Source organism: Lycium barbarum, chromosome 1 (assembly GCF_019175385.1).
Source record: "Lycium barbarum isolate Lr01 chromosome 1, ASM1917538v2, whole genome shotgun sequence".
Taxonomy (NCBI): Eukaryota; Viridiplantae; Streptophyta; class Magnoliopsida; order Solanales; family Solanaceae; genus Lycium; species Lycium barbarum.
This window is the reverse complement of record NC_083337.1, coordinates 166,853,361-166,871,402: the sequence shown is the minus strand read 5'-3', so window position 1 is coordinate 166,871,402 and position 18,042 is coordinate 166,853,361. Positions and strand designations below refer to the sequence as shown.

At 35.3% G+C, this 18,042-nt stretch overlaps 1 protein-coding gene across 2 annotated transcripts; it reads right to left on the bottom strand.

Moving 5' to 3' along the window:
* Positions 1-12,859: 12,859 nt before the first annotated feature.
* On the bottom strand, positions 12,860-16,081 carry LOC132605787 (probable protein phosphatase 2C 24). Of its 2 annotated transcripts, XM_060319034.1 has the most exons (5): positions 15,692-16,081; positions 15,323-15,481; positions 14,343-14,657; positions 14,143-14,248; positions 12,860-13,546 (listed from the first exon to the last, which is right to left on the bottom strand). In XM_060319034.1, the coding sequence occupies exons 1-5, from the start codon at positions 15,797-15,799 to the stop codon at positions 13,224-13,226; spliced, it is 1,011 nt and encodes a 336-aa protein (XP_060175017.1). In that variant the 5' UTR covers positions 15,800-16,081; the 3' UTR covers positions 12,860-13,223. The 2 variants fall into 2 exon arrangements, with proteins under 2 accessions (XP_060175017.1, XP_060175009.1); XM_060319026.1 differs by having other exon boundaries at positions 15,323-16,079.
* Between the last annotated feature and the right edge of the window lie 1,961 nt (positions 16,082-18,042).

The window sequence follows — 18,042 nt, the reverse complement described above, 5'->3', positions numbered from 1 at the left end:
TTTCAAGATCGGGTTAGTGGTCGATTTAATTGTTTTTTTCTAAATGGATGTGTGTGGTCGTGCTAATGGACTGGGGATGGAATTATTGAACCAGTCCAACTACAAGGTATGGAAGACCTGTTTGGAGTCCTACCTTGTTGGCAAGGATTTGTGGGAAGTTGTCAATGGGAGTAACACATATCCTCCTGCCGATGCACCGGAAAATAACGACGCACGTAAGAAGTGGAAGCAGATTAATGGCAAGGCGGAGTTCATCCTGAAGAGAGGTCTATCTTTCCTAGTTTATTTGATCATATTATAAGGTGTAAATCAGCTCATGAAATATGGAGGACCCTTGATCGTTTGTTCAACAAGAAGGATGAAGCTCGGCTACAGATTTTGGAGAACGAATTGGCCAACACCATTCAAGGTAATCTTTCTATTGCTAAGTACTTCTTGAAGATTAAAAACTTATGTTCTGAAATATCTCTATTAAATCCGGACGAGGCTATTTCTAAAGCACGAATGAGAAGAATTATCATTCGTGGTTTGAAGTCAGAATATATTCCTTTTGTTACATCAATTCAAGGATGGGCTCAACAACCATCCTTGGAGGAATTTGAGAATTTGTTATCGTCACAGGAGTTATTAGCCAAACAGTTGGCTGGTGGCTGGTTGGCTGGTGTATCTGTCAAAGAAGGTGAAGGAAATGCTCTTGTAGCCGATAAGAGGAACTTTAAAGGAAAAGCAAGAGATAGGCTACACTCTCGCTCCTCAGGTGGTTCAAGCTCGCCAGGAAAGAAGGAAGAGTCTTCTAACAATCACGGTAAGAAGCCTCCCAAATGCTATCGGTGCTGCAAAATAGGACACATAAAAAGATTGCCGAGTCAAAAAGAGTAATATGGCTCAAACTGAGAAAGCTGCTGAAGAAGAAGAAGACTGAGGAAAGTGCTTCGTAGCTGAGACTCGAGCAGTAGATGCCATGGCTTCCATCAATTTTGAAAAAGACTGGATTGTGGATTCAGGATGTGGGCACCATCTCACCGGAGATGAATCTAAATTTTCCAACTTCCGAAAATACAATGGTCGTGATGTCATTATAACAACAGATAACTCAGTTCATCATGTGGAGAAGGAAGGCTCTGTTGTCATCAACGAGAAGTAGGACTCTATCACTCTTAACAGTGTCTTTCATGTTCCAGGTATGAGGAAAAATCTATTTTGAGTTGCAAATGCCGTAGATGCTGGAAGTTATCTATTATTTGGCCCACATGACGTGAAGTTCCTTCAAAATATCAAAGAACTCAAGGCAGATATCATTCATACCGGTAAGAGAGTTAATGATTTATATGTCTTATCTGCCTCTAATTCATATATTGAGAAGATGAGTAGCAATGATAATACATATCTGTGGCATGCTAGACTTGGGCATCTTAGCATGGATAAATTAAAAGCTATGGTGAAATTCAATCTAGGAAAAGGATTACCAAACATAAGCAACTTTGGTGGAGGAGAGATTTGTGAAGGATGTCAATACGGAAAGGCACATCGTCTTCCGTTTGATAGATCCTTGTCAAGATACAGTGCTCCTCTAGAACTAATTCACAGTGATTTGATGGGGCCAACAAGAACTCCTTCATTCTCCGGCTATTCTTATATGTTAATTCTCATTGAGGATTTTACTAGATTCACTTGGGTTTACTTTGTGAGGCATAAGTCAGAAGTTTTCAGCAAGTTTATGGAGTTCAAAGAAACGGTTGAAGGCGAGCTCAGTTCCAGAATAAGGCTGTTGCGGACTGATAATGGTGGTGAGAAGAATTTCTCTCTTTTTGTCGTCAACATGGTATTAAAAGAGAACTCACCTGTGCTGATACACCACAACAAAATGGAGTGGCAGAAAGAAAGATTCGACACTTAACCGAGACATGTAAAAGTTGGCTTCATGCCAAAAATTGACCTAGAGCCGTATGGGCTGAAGGTATGAAATGTGCAACATATGTGATCAACAGGATGCCGCTTTCTCCAAACAACATGAAGTCACCCTATGAATTAATGTTTGGAGAAAAGCCTAGCATCAAACACGTAAGAGTTTTTGGCTCTAACTGTTATGTTCATATCCCAAATTCTCAACGAAGCAAGTTGGATGCCAAGGCAAGGAAATGCATCTTTGTTGGATATGAGGAAAGGAAAAAGGGTTGGAAGTGCATGGACCCGAAAACTCATTGCTTCATTGTTTCTCGTGATGTATTTGATGAAGTCTCCTCGTATTATGGAGCAGCTTCAGAAGGAGAGGGTTTTAAAATCTTGAATCCTGGAGTTCCAAGCTTACCCATCACAGGTGTTTCCTCGGATAGTACAACTGCAGAGGAGCTAGGAGAAAGGGGGAGCCCGCGAACTCAACAAGAAGATAATTCACGTGATTCACAAAGACCAAGAAGAACTATTGTTAAGCCAACCCGCTTCAGAGATGAAAATTTTGTTAGTACATATTCTTGCTTCTTTGCAGGACCAATTGACGATGAAGAACCTTCCTCGTTTGAAGAAGCTAAAGGAGTCAAAGAGTGGGAGCTTGCTATGAATGATGAAATGGAGGCTTTAATGAAAAATCAAACTTGGAGCCTTGTACCAAAGCCCAAAGACGTACAACCCATATCTTGCAAATGGGTTTACAAAATTAAAAAGAAGAGCAGATGGCAGCATAAACAGATATAAAGCAAGGCTGGTTGCTCGAGGATTTTCTCAAAAGTATGGTGAAGACTACGAAGAAACCTTCAGTCCGGTGGCTAAGATGATCTCAGTTCGAGTTGTATTAGCCATGGCAGCATCGTATTGTTGGAAATTATGGCAACTTGACGTGAAGAATGCCTTCTTGTACGGGGAACTTGACAAAGATATCTATATGGATCAACCACCCAGGTATGTCTCTAACTTATATCCTGATTATGTCTGCAAGCTTAAGAAAGCACTTTATGGACTCAAGCAGGCTCCACGAGCATGGTATGTAAAAATTGCACAATATCTACATTTTTGTGGATATGCTGCATCACATTCAGATCCTAGCTTGTTTGTTAAGAAACATGGAGACTTGCGTGTTGTTGTTCTGTTATATGTGGATGACATGATAATAACAGGAAACAATGATGATGAAGTTGCAAGGCTTCAAGAGGAGCTTGCCATAAGATTTGATATCAAGAAGCTGGGAGAGCTACATCATTTTCTTGGCTTAGAGGTGACAAACACGAGTAAAGGGATCTTTGTTACCCAAGAAGGGTATGCCAAGAAGCTTGTTGACAGGTTTGGGATAAAACAAAGCAAAAAGTGCTCTACTCCTCTTAAGACTAGCACGAGGTTAAGGCGTGAAGAAGGCTCACTTCTTGCAGATCCCAAGCCTTTTCGAGCTATTGTTGGAAGTCTTTTATATTTGACTATTACAAGGCCAGATATTGCTTTTTCTGTTGGATGTCAGCAGATTTATGCAATCACCAAGAAAGCCTCACTTGGAAGCTGCAAAGAGGATTCTGAAATACATCAACTCAACATCAAATATGGGCCTCCTCTTCCAAAAGAAGAATGATTTGATATTAACTGGATATACTGACGCTGATTTTGGTGGTGATATGGATGATCGAAAATCAACGTCAGGTTATATTTTTCTTTGTGGTGGAACAAGTGTTTCTTGGTGCAGCAAGAAGCAAGACTCAGTTTCTTTATCAACTACGGACTCTTACTGCTCAAGAATGTGTATGGCTCCAAAGACTTGCTGAAGATTTGCATTTGTCTATATCAAAGCCAACTGCTATTTTTGGAGACAATCAAAGTGCCATCAAGCTTGCAAACAGTCCGGTATTCCATGCTAGAACTAAGCACATTGAGGTGGAACATCATTTCATCAGAGAAAAAGAGAAAAAGTTCTTGATGGAACTATAAATACTTTGGAAGTGCGAAGTCAGGAGAATATTGCTGATATCTTCACCAAGTCACTTCCTAAAGCTTCATTCGAGTTCTTTCGCGACAAGCTTGGTCTAGTTCCAAAAATTCACTTTAAGGGGGAGTGTGAAATTATAAAGTAGATTTTTTGGAACTACAAAAAATCCTAGATATTTAGTAATGATTCTAGAATAGCCTAGTATAGTATCTTGGATAAATATCTTGAAGAGATCTCTAGATAGTCTAGAGTATTGCAAGAAGATAAGGTTTGCTAGATTTTTCTTATAGATGTATCTAGAAGAATGTCTAGAACCATCCTTAGACAAGTATAAATAGGAGTTGATCATTTGTAACCAAGTAATTCAAGAAAGCCTTTTTTTCCATAACCAAGTTCTCCTATCTAAAATTTTCTTTCTCCTTTCCAAAGCTTCCTCTTCTTTAGTTGAATCTTCCAATCTTAGTAACGATTTTGAGCTAGCAGAAGGTTTTTCTGATTTACTTTTCTATGTTTCTCTACATGGTCAATGTTTTGAAGGGAAATAAAAAGCAATTAGTTGTGTGGAAATTTAGCTGCCTTATCAACCCTTTTTAATTTTTTTTGGGGGGATAACCGAGAATTTGCTGGGTATTTTGCCGGGTTAGTGGCACTGGGAGAGCTCGAACTGGTGATGTGCACATATGCCACATCCCATGTTGAGATCTCTGGAGCTGTAACTCATTTTACAGATATATGACACTCACTTGGTGCTCTTTCACGAATTTAAAACCCTTATTTATAAACAGAGTTAATAAAAATCTAGACATCACGTGCTGTTGCGGTATGTTGTGACTTGTCAGGTTGCATGCTATTTGCACTACATGCGAGTCCACACCAGTCTCTTCACAGAGAAATCTGAACTAATGTCTTAGTTTGAATAATACTTGCGGGTGTTTGATGCTCGTCATGAGCTGTCTTGAGGATAGGAGAAAGATAGAGATGATAAAACTTTTGTGGCTAGAAATATTGGCTTGCAGTTTGAGACAGAAGGAAAAAGTAGGGTGAAGCAATGGGGTGTTAAAATACAACAATCTAAGCGGTGTTAGGTGTTCTTCTCTATTCTTTTGCTCACTTTTCCATTTTGAGGACCTCTCCTCGCAGTAAAGTTGATCCTAACATAAAAAGACATTTTGAAGGTTAAAGTTTATTTTTGGTTATCAAATCACTATAAATTTTACTTTCAGCAAGCTGCTTCCATATTTGCTTGTTATTTAGTGCTGAACTTGACAAGAAATAGATAGTTAAATTCATAGTTTGATGTTGTTCCTTTTTCGATTAAATACATTTTAGTGTCTGTGTTGCATCTTATGTGTAATTACAAAATGGAATGTACTAAAACCTCTTGTTTTTCTTCTTGATGTTTCAGTATCTGGTTACAAACTTCAGTGACTTTCAATTGGCTTGTCTCGGAAGTTTCTTTCTTCATGAAAGTGTTTTCTTCTTGTCTGGACTTCCTTTCATTCTTCTCGAAAGGGCAGGATGGTTGAGCAAATACAAAATTCAGGTATCACTTTTTACTCTATTGAGTGAATTATAAGGATTTATTATACGTCTCCATTGAACATTCTCAGGATGTCTCAGTTTGAGCAGGACAGATCTTAAATAATATGGAAATTTCTCTTTAAGTGATTCATATTTCGAGTGAAGCGTATATTTCATGTTCATGCATCATAATGTGTCTAACATAAAGAGTGGCCTTTTCTCGCCAAACCAAGTGGATAGCACCATAGCACTTCAGAAAGGAGATTTTTGGTTTTACCTAGAAATTTGCCACTTCCTATATGTTGTATGCTATTCTTCCTGCTTAAAAAGTTATCAACCACATCATATTTTGTATCAACAATTATATTTAGAGTATTTGATGAATCGCTTATAAGTAATAAATTCTTTTTGAAAGCAATATTTCTGACAAACATCCAAATGCCTCCTAAACCTGACTTTTGCTGACATTTGACTTGCTTCTTTCTTTTATCCTTTCGAATTCTCTCACGTCAGAAGCTGGTTGTTCCAAAAGTTGGTGGTTAATATGTCCTTTTCTGATGGATATGTCCTTTTCAGATGGATATTTGACCTTATCTTATTGAATTTCAATATTAGAGTTCCTGACCTCTGATTTCTTGCAGACAAAAAATAATACCCCAGCAGCTCAGGAGAAATGTATCACTCGCCTGTTGCTGTATCATTTTTGTGTTAATCTCCCACTTATGATGGCATCCTATCCAGTCTTTAAGTTAATGGGGATGCGAAGTACTCTCCCGTTGCCGTCCTGGTACTTTCAGGTTCTTTATGTACTAATGCTTAGAAATGACATACTTGTATATGATTAGCTTAAAGTTTGGTGATGGTGACAGGTGCACAGAGTTTTATCAGCTGCAAAATATTGTTTTTTTTTGTCTTCTAATCTTTTCCTTATTCTATTTGTTTTTGTTTGGGTTGGCGTGGGGTATCGAATTTGTTATTTTGTTGTTTATTGACGTCTTGGGAGTGATTCCGAATATTATGCTTCTGCAGGAAAGTGATCTCCACGCAAGTATTTTTCTACTTTATCCTGGAGGATTTTGTATTCTATTGGGGACACAGGATCTTACATACTAAATGGCTCTATAAGCATGTCCACAGCGTCCATCACGAGTCAGTGAAGATTATTATGTTTTCAAATCAATATTTTCATTTGTGTTTTTTGTCCAATCATTCACAGCTAGTGCTTGTTACATCCACAGGTATGCAACACCATTTGGATTGACTTCTGAATATGCTCACCCTGCTGAAATTCTCTTCCTGGGATTTGCTACAATAGTGGGTCCAGCCATCACTGGGCCCCATTTGATAACATTATGGTTGTGGATGGTACTTAGGGTCCTTGAGACAGTTGAAGCACATTGTGGTTACCATTTCCCCTGCAGCCTCTCAAACTTCTTGCCATTATATGGGGGGTCTGTACACAAATTTACTCTTAGAGAACTGTTAATATATTTGTTAACATTTTGCATATCAACTATATGTCTGAAACTGCTGCTTTTGGTTCTCAGGGCTGATTTTCATGACTATCATCACCGATTGCTCTATACAAAGTCTGGAAACTATTCTTCAACATTTGTTTACATGGACTGGTAATTCTCTACAATAAATTAACAATGAGAAAGTCAATTTCGTGTTTGAAATGCTACTAAAATACTTGAAGATCATTTTGTGTGGTAGTGTTGATTCTATAGAAAATACAAATTTCCGTATTTTACCAGAATCAAGTATATTTATACCTCACTTTGGCAGCTAATCCTTGCTGTCATACAGCCCCTCCCGTAAAAGAGAAATAAAGAAGAAGAGAGATATATTAAAAACGGAAGAATAGAAAAATATGGTGAAGTTCATTTTCTAAGTGTTGGTTCTCCTTTCTTACGAGTTCTACTTGATGCTGCTTAGGAAAAGCCATGATTGTTTTTGAAGTTACAGTCTCTGAAAGAAATGCAATGCCTTTAATTGGATTGGCTTTGATATTCTTATTTTTCTAAAGTTCTAAAATCCGAATTTTTAAATTGGAATTAGATTTATAATATTACTTTGGTGAATTTAGAAAAACCAAAAACTCAGATTACCATCAAAACAAATCAGGAGCCTATGCATTTATTATTTAATACGGTTGAGTAAACTGTGGGAAATACAGATCTGTGAAAAGATTTTGTAACTTCAAATAAAATAGCGCTAAGTGGGTCTCTGGAAACATAGTAGTTAGGCTTGTCAGCCGTGAAGCGACACTTGATTTTTTTTTATTTTTTTTTTAATAAAGGTGTGAAGTCTTACATTAATGCTCAGTACCAAAGTTACCGGTTTCAAAAAAAAAAAAATGCTCAGTACCAAGGTAGTACAGAAGAGGATACAAAGCTGGGCTTGTCCAAATCAGATGACAAAAGCCTAGCAAGTCCAGAAACTCCAACACATCAGTAGCAGCACTTGATTACCTTGTGCATTTGTAGAAAAATGTATGCATGTTATGCAGTGTCAGTTTCTTTAATCCAAAGAGAGCATACTGATGGCAGAAATGTTTCTCCCAGGCTAAAGTAAAGTAGCGTATAGCTCCTTAATTCTATTAGGGGTTGGCGTGAAAATAATAACATATCTCTGATGAAAGCCTTGAGCACTGGAAGTTTAGGACATTGTTGTCCATGCCTTTTTCATTTTTCATTATGAGCTGCTGATGCTCCCGTGTTCATGCAACAAATGCTGACTGCTAATCTCAATCTCAGTGATGTATTTGATAAATTGTTGGAAGTTTTCATTTTAATTTCACTGCCTGAAAGATTGAATAGAAAGTATTTGAGGTATCATGTTGTGCGTGAATGATTTGATGGAGCTCTTTCTTTTGTTAGGTTATTTGGTACTGACAAGGGTTACAGAAGATTGAAGGAGCTGAAGAGTGATGCATGTGAAACTGAGGGAAAAGAAATGTAGAGTGAAAAGGGTATGTTTTGGCTGCAATCAGAAGATGGATTTCTGGCTCAAGAGCATATAGGTGAAGGTTTCTGTTGTTGAACCTCGATCTTATGCTTGTGTTAAATGTAGTTTTGACTCAATGTCGTGTATTCTGTAGTATCAGTTAGATCTTAGAAGCATGTCTTGGAGAATTTTCTCCTTGCAAATGTGTCCGCCTTCTTTTGGCCCTTTAGATAATTCAAGTTCCATTCTTTACCATGTTTGAGATGCTACTTCTCATTGATGGACCTATTTTATTGAGACCAACCTAATCTGAATTTTTGATCTCTAATACAATGCCCGCAATTTGTCAATGAACTGGTTTTTGGAGTGTCTAAACAATCTGTTTATTATCCATAGAAAAAGTGCTTTTCATTGTTATATTTTTTTCTGTTTCAACTTCTCTGAAGTTTTTCTTTGCTACAGTTCGGAATTGGCAGGAATGTGAGGCAAAAAATATACGTACCTCCTCCTTTCCTAGTTAATATTGAAACCTTGAGCTCCAACTTCTATTCATTATGTTATGGAAGCATTTTATTAGACATTATTTCGAAGTTTGCTTTTCTGTTGGTCTCTGGACCGGTTAGTGGAACTTTCGGTGTATTTGCTGAAATCTTTTAAAATGAAGAATATGGAGATACGGGAAGGGCGGTTGCAGCTTACTCAACCTACGCCAGTTAAAAATTGGACAATTGGATTTTAGTTCCACTAAAAGACATTCCCTCTTTTACCGTCCGTTCCACCTCTAGGCTCTATGTATGGACCTAACTACACCCAAAAAAAAAACCAAAAAAAAAGAACGATCTTTGATCAATATTTGCGATGATAGTTTCGCTCTGAAAATCCATCTGAATTTGGAACAGAAGTATGAACATGTCCATTGAACACTAAAGGGTCGTTTGGTTGTATTTAGGTTTTATGTATAAAATTTAGCACAACAAATACTGATGTTTGGTTATCAATTTATAATTCCACATAGCGAAAACATGTATAAGCTACGTGTAAAAAATTTTATACAGATAGAAGATGAAATAACTAATACATAAATAATTAAATCTCGCATAATAGATTTTAGCATTATTGCATAACTTTAACCAACAATCAAAGGATCCTAACAGTGACTTTGATGCAATAAAGTAAAAGTTAAAAAGTGATTTTTTGTAAATATTTTCTAGTTAGTGTGGATAAGGACCCTTTTTCTCTACAATGTAAGCAGATGGGCTGGTATGATCATCGTGTCTACATAGCAATTACTAGTACATTCAAAAACTGGTCTCTTATGGCAACTAGGAAACTAAATATCACAAGCCACAAGGTACTAAATGATTGTTGCTACATGATTAGAGTTTACACGCATCCAACTGTCTTGACTTGCCAACTCAAAGATATGTTGTATTTGGTCAAAAGATTATTATTAACAAGAAAAGAGCCAACAGAAAAAAGAGTTGTGTAAGGCTTGTAAAAGCTGTAATAATCAAAGCTACGTGTGATGCATGAGTGAGCACGTGTAGCCCAAAAATAACATCGCAAACGCACTATTCTGGGGTCTATAAGGAGAATGTTTTGATAGTATGTCATAAAGAATTTGCAAACTGCTGCCAAGTGGTGGAGACTACTGTTGGTGAGAGAGACTTGTACAAGAAAGTTGTTCTTTTGGGACAACAATATTTGGAGCTTTATTTCGATATTATCTATATAAAGGCTATCTATAAAATTGACCTACTGTAAAATCATAATCATCAACTGTGATGTTCAAGGATTAATCATTCCGTATCCTTGACTTCTTAGACCACTCCATTTGAGTTATAGTTAATTTTAAATCAAGCCAAGAACAATTAGCAAGTAGCATCCAACTTTATCACTAGAACTAGATAAAGTAGGCCCGTGCTAAGCCCGGGTACAAACTCATAATATAAAAATATTTTTTTATTAAATAAATATAATATGTCACATTTTTCTACTGTATAACTAATTTAATGTATTTACAGATTAATGATATCTTATTGATAAGTTTTATAATTATTAAACTTTTTTCGTCAAACAATTAGATGATTTTAAGAAAAAATATTTATGAGGAAGAAAGTTAAGTAGAAAAAATGAGCAAATCTCAAATGGACACAAGTGATTCGATATGCTATACTAAGATGATAAAGTATAATAATTATAACTTGCAGCGATCATAAATCGAAAAATACTTTCGTATTTTTGTGAATTTGCAAGTATGTGATTTTATTTATATATAAAAATCAATTTGTTTTGATATTTATTAAATTTTCACTCATTATTTTGTGTCAAGGTATATGCTAGTTAAATGTGATTTTTAACCTTAGTTTAGACGAAATTCAAGAAATAACCTACATTTATTACAATGAACCTCAAGAATAAAAAATTTAATTCTTCATATTACTTTATACTTAAAAAGATTAATTTTTGTTAACCAAATAAGAGATTTTAAAGATAACTCAATCTTGACTGATAACATTGTCTTCATTTTCAACACCATATGGCATCACATAACTATACTTTCTGCATTTTAATAAATAATAGATATTTCAAAGGCGATATAAAAAAACATAATTTTTTTATTCACTTAATATTACATTCTTGAAATTTTAACTAAAAGATAATTTAATTAAATTATATATTTTTCAACACCATATGGCATCACATAATAAATTTTACTTTCTGTATTTTTAATAATAGTAGATATTTCAAAGGCGACATAAAAAAACATAATTTTTTTATTCACTTAATATATTACATTCTTGAAATTTTAACTAAAAATTTTATCAGAGTAAAGGTAAAGGTAAAAAAATAATTAATTATTTTTTGATTTTCTAAAATAACAAATAATTTAGATAAAATGGACTAGAAAGACTGAGTAATTTTTAAAACTATACCTGAAAATCATTTTAATACAAATCTTTTTAAACACATAATAAAATATAAATATAAAGTAAAAGAAATGCCTATGTGTAAGTAAAAGAATTTTCGGTCTCAAATTTCATAATGCAAATATAAAGTAAAAGAAATGTCTACATGTAAGAATCTATAACAAAACGAACCAACAAGAATAGAATAAAAAAATTGGAAAATAATAAGCAACAAAGGAAAAAGGAAAAAAATGAGAGAACAACAAGAAGCAAGAATATCTAGCAAAGAAATAATTATTTTTTAGGTTAATAGATAAAATCAATAGAAGAAAATAATAGGAGAAATAATATAGGAGGTTCAACTGGTTTTAAAAAATAGACCATAAGAAAACAAAGTAAATTTAATTGAAAAAATAAGATTAGGACCTACAAATACTTAATTAAAAGGCTTGGCAGGCAAGCTACCTTGATCCGTCTGCCCGGGCATTGAGAAGGAAGGACGCTTTCAATACTTCTTTTTGGCTAAGTCTTTTTTTTTTTCTTTTTCCCCTTGCTTTATATCTCTCAATCTCCCCCACTTGGTTGGAATTTCACTGTCAGCTAATTCAACAACAATGTCAGCTATTGCCCTTGGGCTTGATTCCGTTCAACCATCAAGAAAGAAGTAAGCCTTTTTTTTTACCGGGGTTCCCTCTCCTTGTAGGTCGAGCCTCTTTTTCAGTCGCGCAGAGTCAAAAAGAACGAAGACTATTAATAAACCAATCTAATTAAGCCGACCATTAATGACTAGTTAAAACACCAGGAGCGGTTTGATCTCCTATTTGATCAGACCGCTCTGAGAAAGATAAACAACGAATCCATGGTTATTTGAACCCGAATATTCAAGAAAAAGTAGAATATTTGATGGAAGGACGGGGCATCCTTTTAAACAACCCGTTATAATAAGAAAGCCTTATATCTTGAAATTAATTCATCAAGTTAATGAGAAAATCCATGAGGCCTTTACTTCGGCTACTAATAAGAGGGTTGGGGTTTGACGAAAAAAGCCCTAAAATCGCTCTTTTTAATGGGGAGAAATAGTATGTGAATGTCGATCAAAGTCAGAGCCGGGAGGAAATGTTTATTTACAATTGTTGTAGTACGACTTTTCATTTCCTGTTCGGTCTTTCAATAAGTAGTCAGTTGCAGTCGTAGTCAGACTTAACATTGATTGAAGCCTCCCTCAAAGGGATTCATGAGCGAAACTCTTTTTCAAAAAACTAGCACATTAATCCCGAAGCTGTGGATAATTAAAAAAATTGATATTAATTTGAAAACTTTTGTGAGGAGAGGTGAAAATATTTTCCAACCCAGAGACTTCAAATAAGAGGGGGGATAAGAAGATTTCAAATTCTATTAGAATTATCTGACCAAATTTTAAAGTTAAATTGAATTAAATTAACTTAATATTTTAAAATTAAAATTTATATATTTAAAAATTACAATAAACTTTTTCTATATTAATTTGATAAAAAAATACATCTTAAAATATTAATTAATATTCGTACAATTTAAATCTCAAAAAGCGAAAAACACCACATAAATTGTATCATTAGACATACAAGTAGCGCCACCTAAATTGTATCATTAGACATACAAGTGAAACTTTTTTTCCTTTGGCATTTGCAAACTAGGTATTATAGTCTTAATTTATACATACTACATCCCTTGGCAGAGTGCAGAACAAGGCCAACGAAAGCTAAAACTCTCCTTTGGGGAAATCCCTTTTTCCCCAACCAATCCCCCCTTCATTTTCTTCCAATTAAAACCATCTAAGAACTAATCTAAAACCACACCCCCATCCCCCCAACCTTAACTGGGTATAAGGGAGGTCGGAAAAGGATAGAGTGTACGCGATCCAAAATAAAAAAAATAAAATAAAAAAAGAAACTTCTATGCTACTACGAGTTGTTCCTCAGATCAACCACGACAACGCTGACATTGTCGGAACTCCGCCTCGCAAGGGCTAGTTTAGTCAAAAGCATTGAAGCATCAGAGCAACCCTGGTCGGAATTCGGTCCATTTTCCGGCATAGACGCTGGCGCGCTCGATACTGGTGGTGCCTTCCCTTTCAGGCACATCCCGGCAACGCCACATGCAGTGTCGTTTGAGACTACGTCCCACAATCCGTCACTTGCCAGAATCAAACAGTCATCTTCTGCTGTTCGATCCGTTATCGTCACCTCTGGCTCACATATTACATATGGCTTCAAATAATTATCACCTGCACGTCATCCACGATTCACACAACTCCATAAGCATTCCAACGGTCCAATTCAGTGATCAAAGTAAAACATCGACAGATCTGTATAATATATACTCTATTATATGCTTCCTCCTTTTCAATTTGTGCGTCACTCTTTAACTAGTTACAGAGTTTTGAAATTTCTCTTAAAGATTGGGGTCTAAAATAAACCTTAAGACTATAAATCATTCATCAAAGACTAAAAAAAGAAACTTTAAATTAAGTTGTTTTCAATTATGAAAAGGTGATATTATTTTTTGACCGACTAAAAAGAAAAATGTATTACATAAATTGTAAGGAAGGCAATAGCTATATATTGGAACGGATCTGTATCAATTGAACCTCCTTGTCGAGAAATTAAAAATTATGCTTGTACAAATAAGGTAAAAATAATCTCTTTTTTGATATATATAAAAACCGGAGACTTATCACACAGGAGGAGTTTCTAGTTTCGTCACGACGATGGCTCAAGTTTTGGAGATTTGAATTTTAGGTGTGTGACATTCTGCATTTTTCTTCTCTTCATAAAATTCGTAGATAACTTAAATCTGAATCGAGTTTCAGGTTTTACTTACCAATGGCTCTAGACATAGCCAAAACGCCTGAAACGCGAGGGCCATCCCAATAAATTACTCTACCTCCAGCTTCTTGGATCCGGTTTAGCTCATCTGGACGATCCGGCTGAAACATAACATATAACCATAACTTGATTAGTTCATAGAAACCGATCAAAACATCTACTTCTATCACCCCAAGAGTTGGACAAGGGATTTACTTTTTGATCGTTAGAAAGAGGGATAGCTTTGCCATTTCGGCAAAGAATAGCTCTGGAATCACCACAATTCGCGACGATAATCTTGTCAGGCGTTACAACTACGGCTACCGCAGTTGAACCGACAGCGTCACATTCCGGTGTTTGCATTTCGCACCGGCATGTACCTCGAGTAACGGTCTTACTCCATGCAATCACTTCTTTCTCCATACGATGGAAGCTTCGGTCCATTGCAAGCTCCCATTCATCATTTCCTTCGTTATTCTCCAACTCTTCCTTGACCAACTCGTGTAACCTCTCTTTACACTTCGTCGCCACCTACAAAAATCACACACCATCTACATAAATATTTGCCCATAATTTATGAGATTAATTAATAAGACAACTAATTTGCTACATACGTTACATGTCAAAATTCTCTTGCTACGAACATGTGTTACATGAAAAAATTCTTCTTGGTACAAACACGTATTACATATACTGCAAACCGGGACCCATGTAGTATTATAGTATTTGAGTTATCTAAACCCGGTACTTTCGACGCTAAGAATAAATTTATATGTAAAATCTTACTAGAATTGTAGTAAATAGTTGGTCTAAACCTATAAATTAAAAATTTTAATACATTCAACGCTGGATTCATAAAATTTCAATCCTGAATCTGCCTTTGCAGGTAAAAACATTTTAGCAGCAACATAAATTCAACGAGTTGGAACTAAACACAATATTTTGAAGAAGAAAAATCATTAAAATATCGACTAATTTTAATTTCTGAACCCATAATTGCACCTTTAAAGGTGAAGGGGTTCAGTGATGAAAATATAAACGTTTAACTATCAAATGTAAATCTTGGATCGGCCCAATCGCAATAGACACGAGTTAAATTCATATCATAAACATAGCACACGGGCAAATTTGTAAGCAACCGGAAACTTCATAAATGCAAAGAGAGAGTTGATAATTTTGGGTATATATTTACGTACATGAGAGCAACCATGACCATCATAGACGCCAAAATAATGCAAATCTCCACTATTCTCTTGTTCCATTTGGAGAAAAGAAGGATGAATCGCCACGGCATCTTCCATATCTCTTCTCCGTCCACAAACAGACGCAAAGCCGAACTTTGGACATGCCACTGACTGAACAAGAAGAGAAGTACAATTCAAAGGACTCAAAATTGGAGCCACAATAATAGTTGGCGGTGACCCTTTATTAGTCACTAATAATCTCAGTTGGTTTTCCTCATCACTACAAGAATTTTCCACAGCGTTATCACAAAATCTTGAATAAGTCCTTAATTTTGGACGTTTTATTCCGTTCTCTGTTTCAGGTGGAGTTACGAACTTTACCTTACGAAGCTCCATTCTCCGCCTTCTCGCCACCCGTGAACTACTCTCACACGGCGGCGACGGCGATGAATCAGTTTCAGGTACAACACCATGGCAAACCTCTGCCATTCACTTCTATAAACAACAAGACACTTTATACCCTTTTATTGTTCACTTTGAGAAGTTATATATATATATATGTATGGTGACTTTGATAGGCCTTTAATACCCAGTTTATAGAACAATTGCTTGGAAAAATTGAGGGTAGGAAACAAAAGAGTTGAAATGAGAGAGGAGAGAATATAGATGGAAATCAATGGCAGAAACAGGAGGACTCAATATAAAGGAAATCACTTTCGGTGTGTGTCAGTTTTTTATAGAATACGAATTTTTTTTAAAAGAGAAAGACGGATTTTCAGACTTCATGATCTGAAACGTGTCACATGATAATACTGTATTTCTGTGCAGTTATTTTTACATATTAAAATATGTATAAATGACATTTTTTATCACTCGAAATGTGAGAGAAGAATATTTGGCGGTCCATCTTTCTTTTTTTAATCCATTAAAAAAGATGCAGCTATTTATACTTAATTCTTTGTTTAACTTCAAACGTTTAATGTAACACGTCTTTTTAATCATAAAAATCTTAAAACATCTTTAATGTTATTTTCCTTTGTTATTTATATCTAAAATAAATATATTTTTCCTAATAAAAAAAGTAAGTTGGTATTATAACTTTAATGTATGTGTTAAGAAATTGTCTTTCTTTACTAACTTTCGAGTTCAATCAAAGGCAATCAAAGGCCTCTTGAGTATATATAATACCATATAAGTACTCTATTATTGTTGTTTTACGCTGATTTGGCTGCTTGTATGTAGAGTAGTACATTGGGTAGTGAAAGAAACATCATTAGAATGAGCAATTAAAAAAAAAAAAAAAGGGGTTAAACAATTGATGAGTTTTAAGTGCATACCCGCCTAAACCAAGGAATTTGTGCCACATGTTTCCCCTTACTATTACACTCGTCCTTTCTAATCTAACACGTATACACTAAAGCAAGCACCCTTGGGTCATAGTCCAAGGAAAAGCTAACACGAAATGTGGCAAAACAAAAACTTTCTCCGTGACACGTTACTGAATTTTCAAACAAAACACATTTGTTGTCCGCCTCAGTTTGTTAAGACCTAACCTTTCATCAACCAACATTAATTAAATCAAACTAAATTATATATGTATAATAATACTGAAAACATAAAATAAAATAAAAAAGACGTAAACATTTTTATCACACAAGCTAAATATACAATAGATAGATGCATTCTTTGTACAATGTGGTCTTAATTCTAACATGTTCATTAAATATAAGATGAAAATATTAAAATTGGAAGAGTATCTAGTCTAGTGTTAAAATTTTAAAAGGGAATAAAAAGGCTGGAAAGATGGGACACGTGGTAAACTACGACATTGAGGTGAAGGAATAGAAGTCTTTATTAAGGTCCCACTGAAAGAGGTATAGATGTTGACGGGTGGGACGAGCTGTCTCCAAAGCTTCATTGACCTTCGCGCTCGCCAAATTTGAAGTCTCTTCACTCCTCCGTTCCGTTTTGCTATGTGATTCTCACACGAAATTACTACTCCATTTCTTTTTCTATTATATTATATTAGAAGCACCGGTTGGTGCTTCTTTCGTCATCCGTGTGTGGACCCCTCAACTAACATAAAAAAAAAATTAAAAAAAAATAAACCCCATATTAAACAGGCCTTATAAAAAAAAATTGTAAAAATAAATAAATTGTGAGCCTCATATTCAACAACATCCAGTATTAAAAAAAACCGGTGCTTCTTTCGTCATCCGTGTGTGGACCCCCCCCCCCAACCAACATAAAATAAAAAAAATAAAAATGGGCTCCATATTCAATAACATCCAGTATTAAAAAAAATTATAAAAAAAAATTGTGGGCCCCATATTAAACAACATCTAGTATTAAAAAAAAAAGTGGAACCCACCACATTCAAACTCACGGGAAAAAAAAGTGGACCCCATATTAACAAAATCAAGCAATATTGAAAAAAAATAAGTGAATCCCATATTTTTGGGCCCCATATTAAACAGGTCCTAAAAAAAAATTGTGGGCCCCATATTCAACAACATCCAGTATTAAAAAAATTGTGGGCCCCATATTAAACAACATCCAGTATTAAAAAAAAAGTGAAACCCACGACATCCAAACTCACGGGAAAAAAAAATGGACCCCATATTAACAAAATCAAGCAATATTGAAAAAAAAAAGTGAATCTCATATTTAAAAAATAAACAATGTTAAAAAAAATTGTCACGACCCGGCTAGGGGCCGCGACGAGCACCCCC

Coding starts and splice junctions, on each gene's coding strand:
- LOC132605787 (XM_060319026.1), bottom strand. CDS start 15,799: ATGGCAGAGGTTTGCCATGGTGTTGTACCTGAAACTGATTCATCGCCG. Junction 14,658..15,322: donor ATGGTCATGGTTGCTCTCAT/GTACGTAAATAT, acceptor TGATTTTTGTAG/GTGGCGACGAAGTGTAAAGA. Junction 13,547..14,142: donor GGCTATGTCTAGAGCCATTG/GTAAGTAAAACC, acceptor GATGACGTGCAG/GTGATAATTATTTGAAGCCA.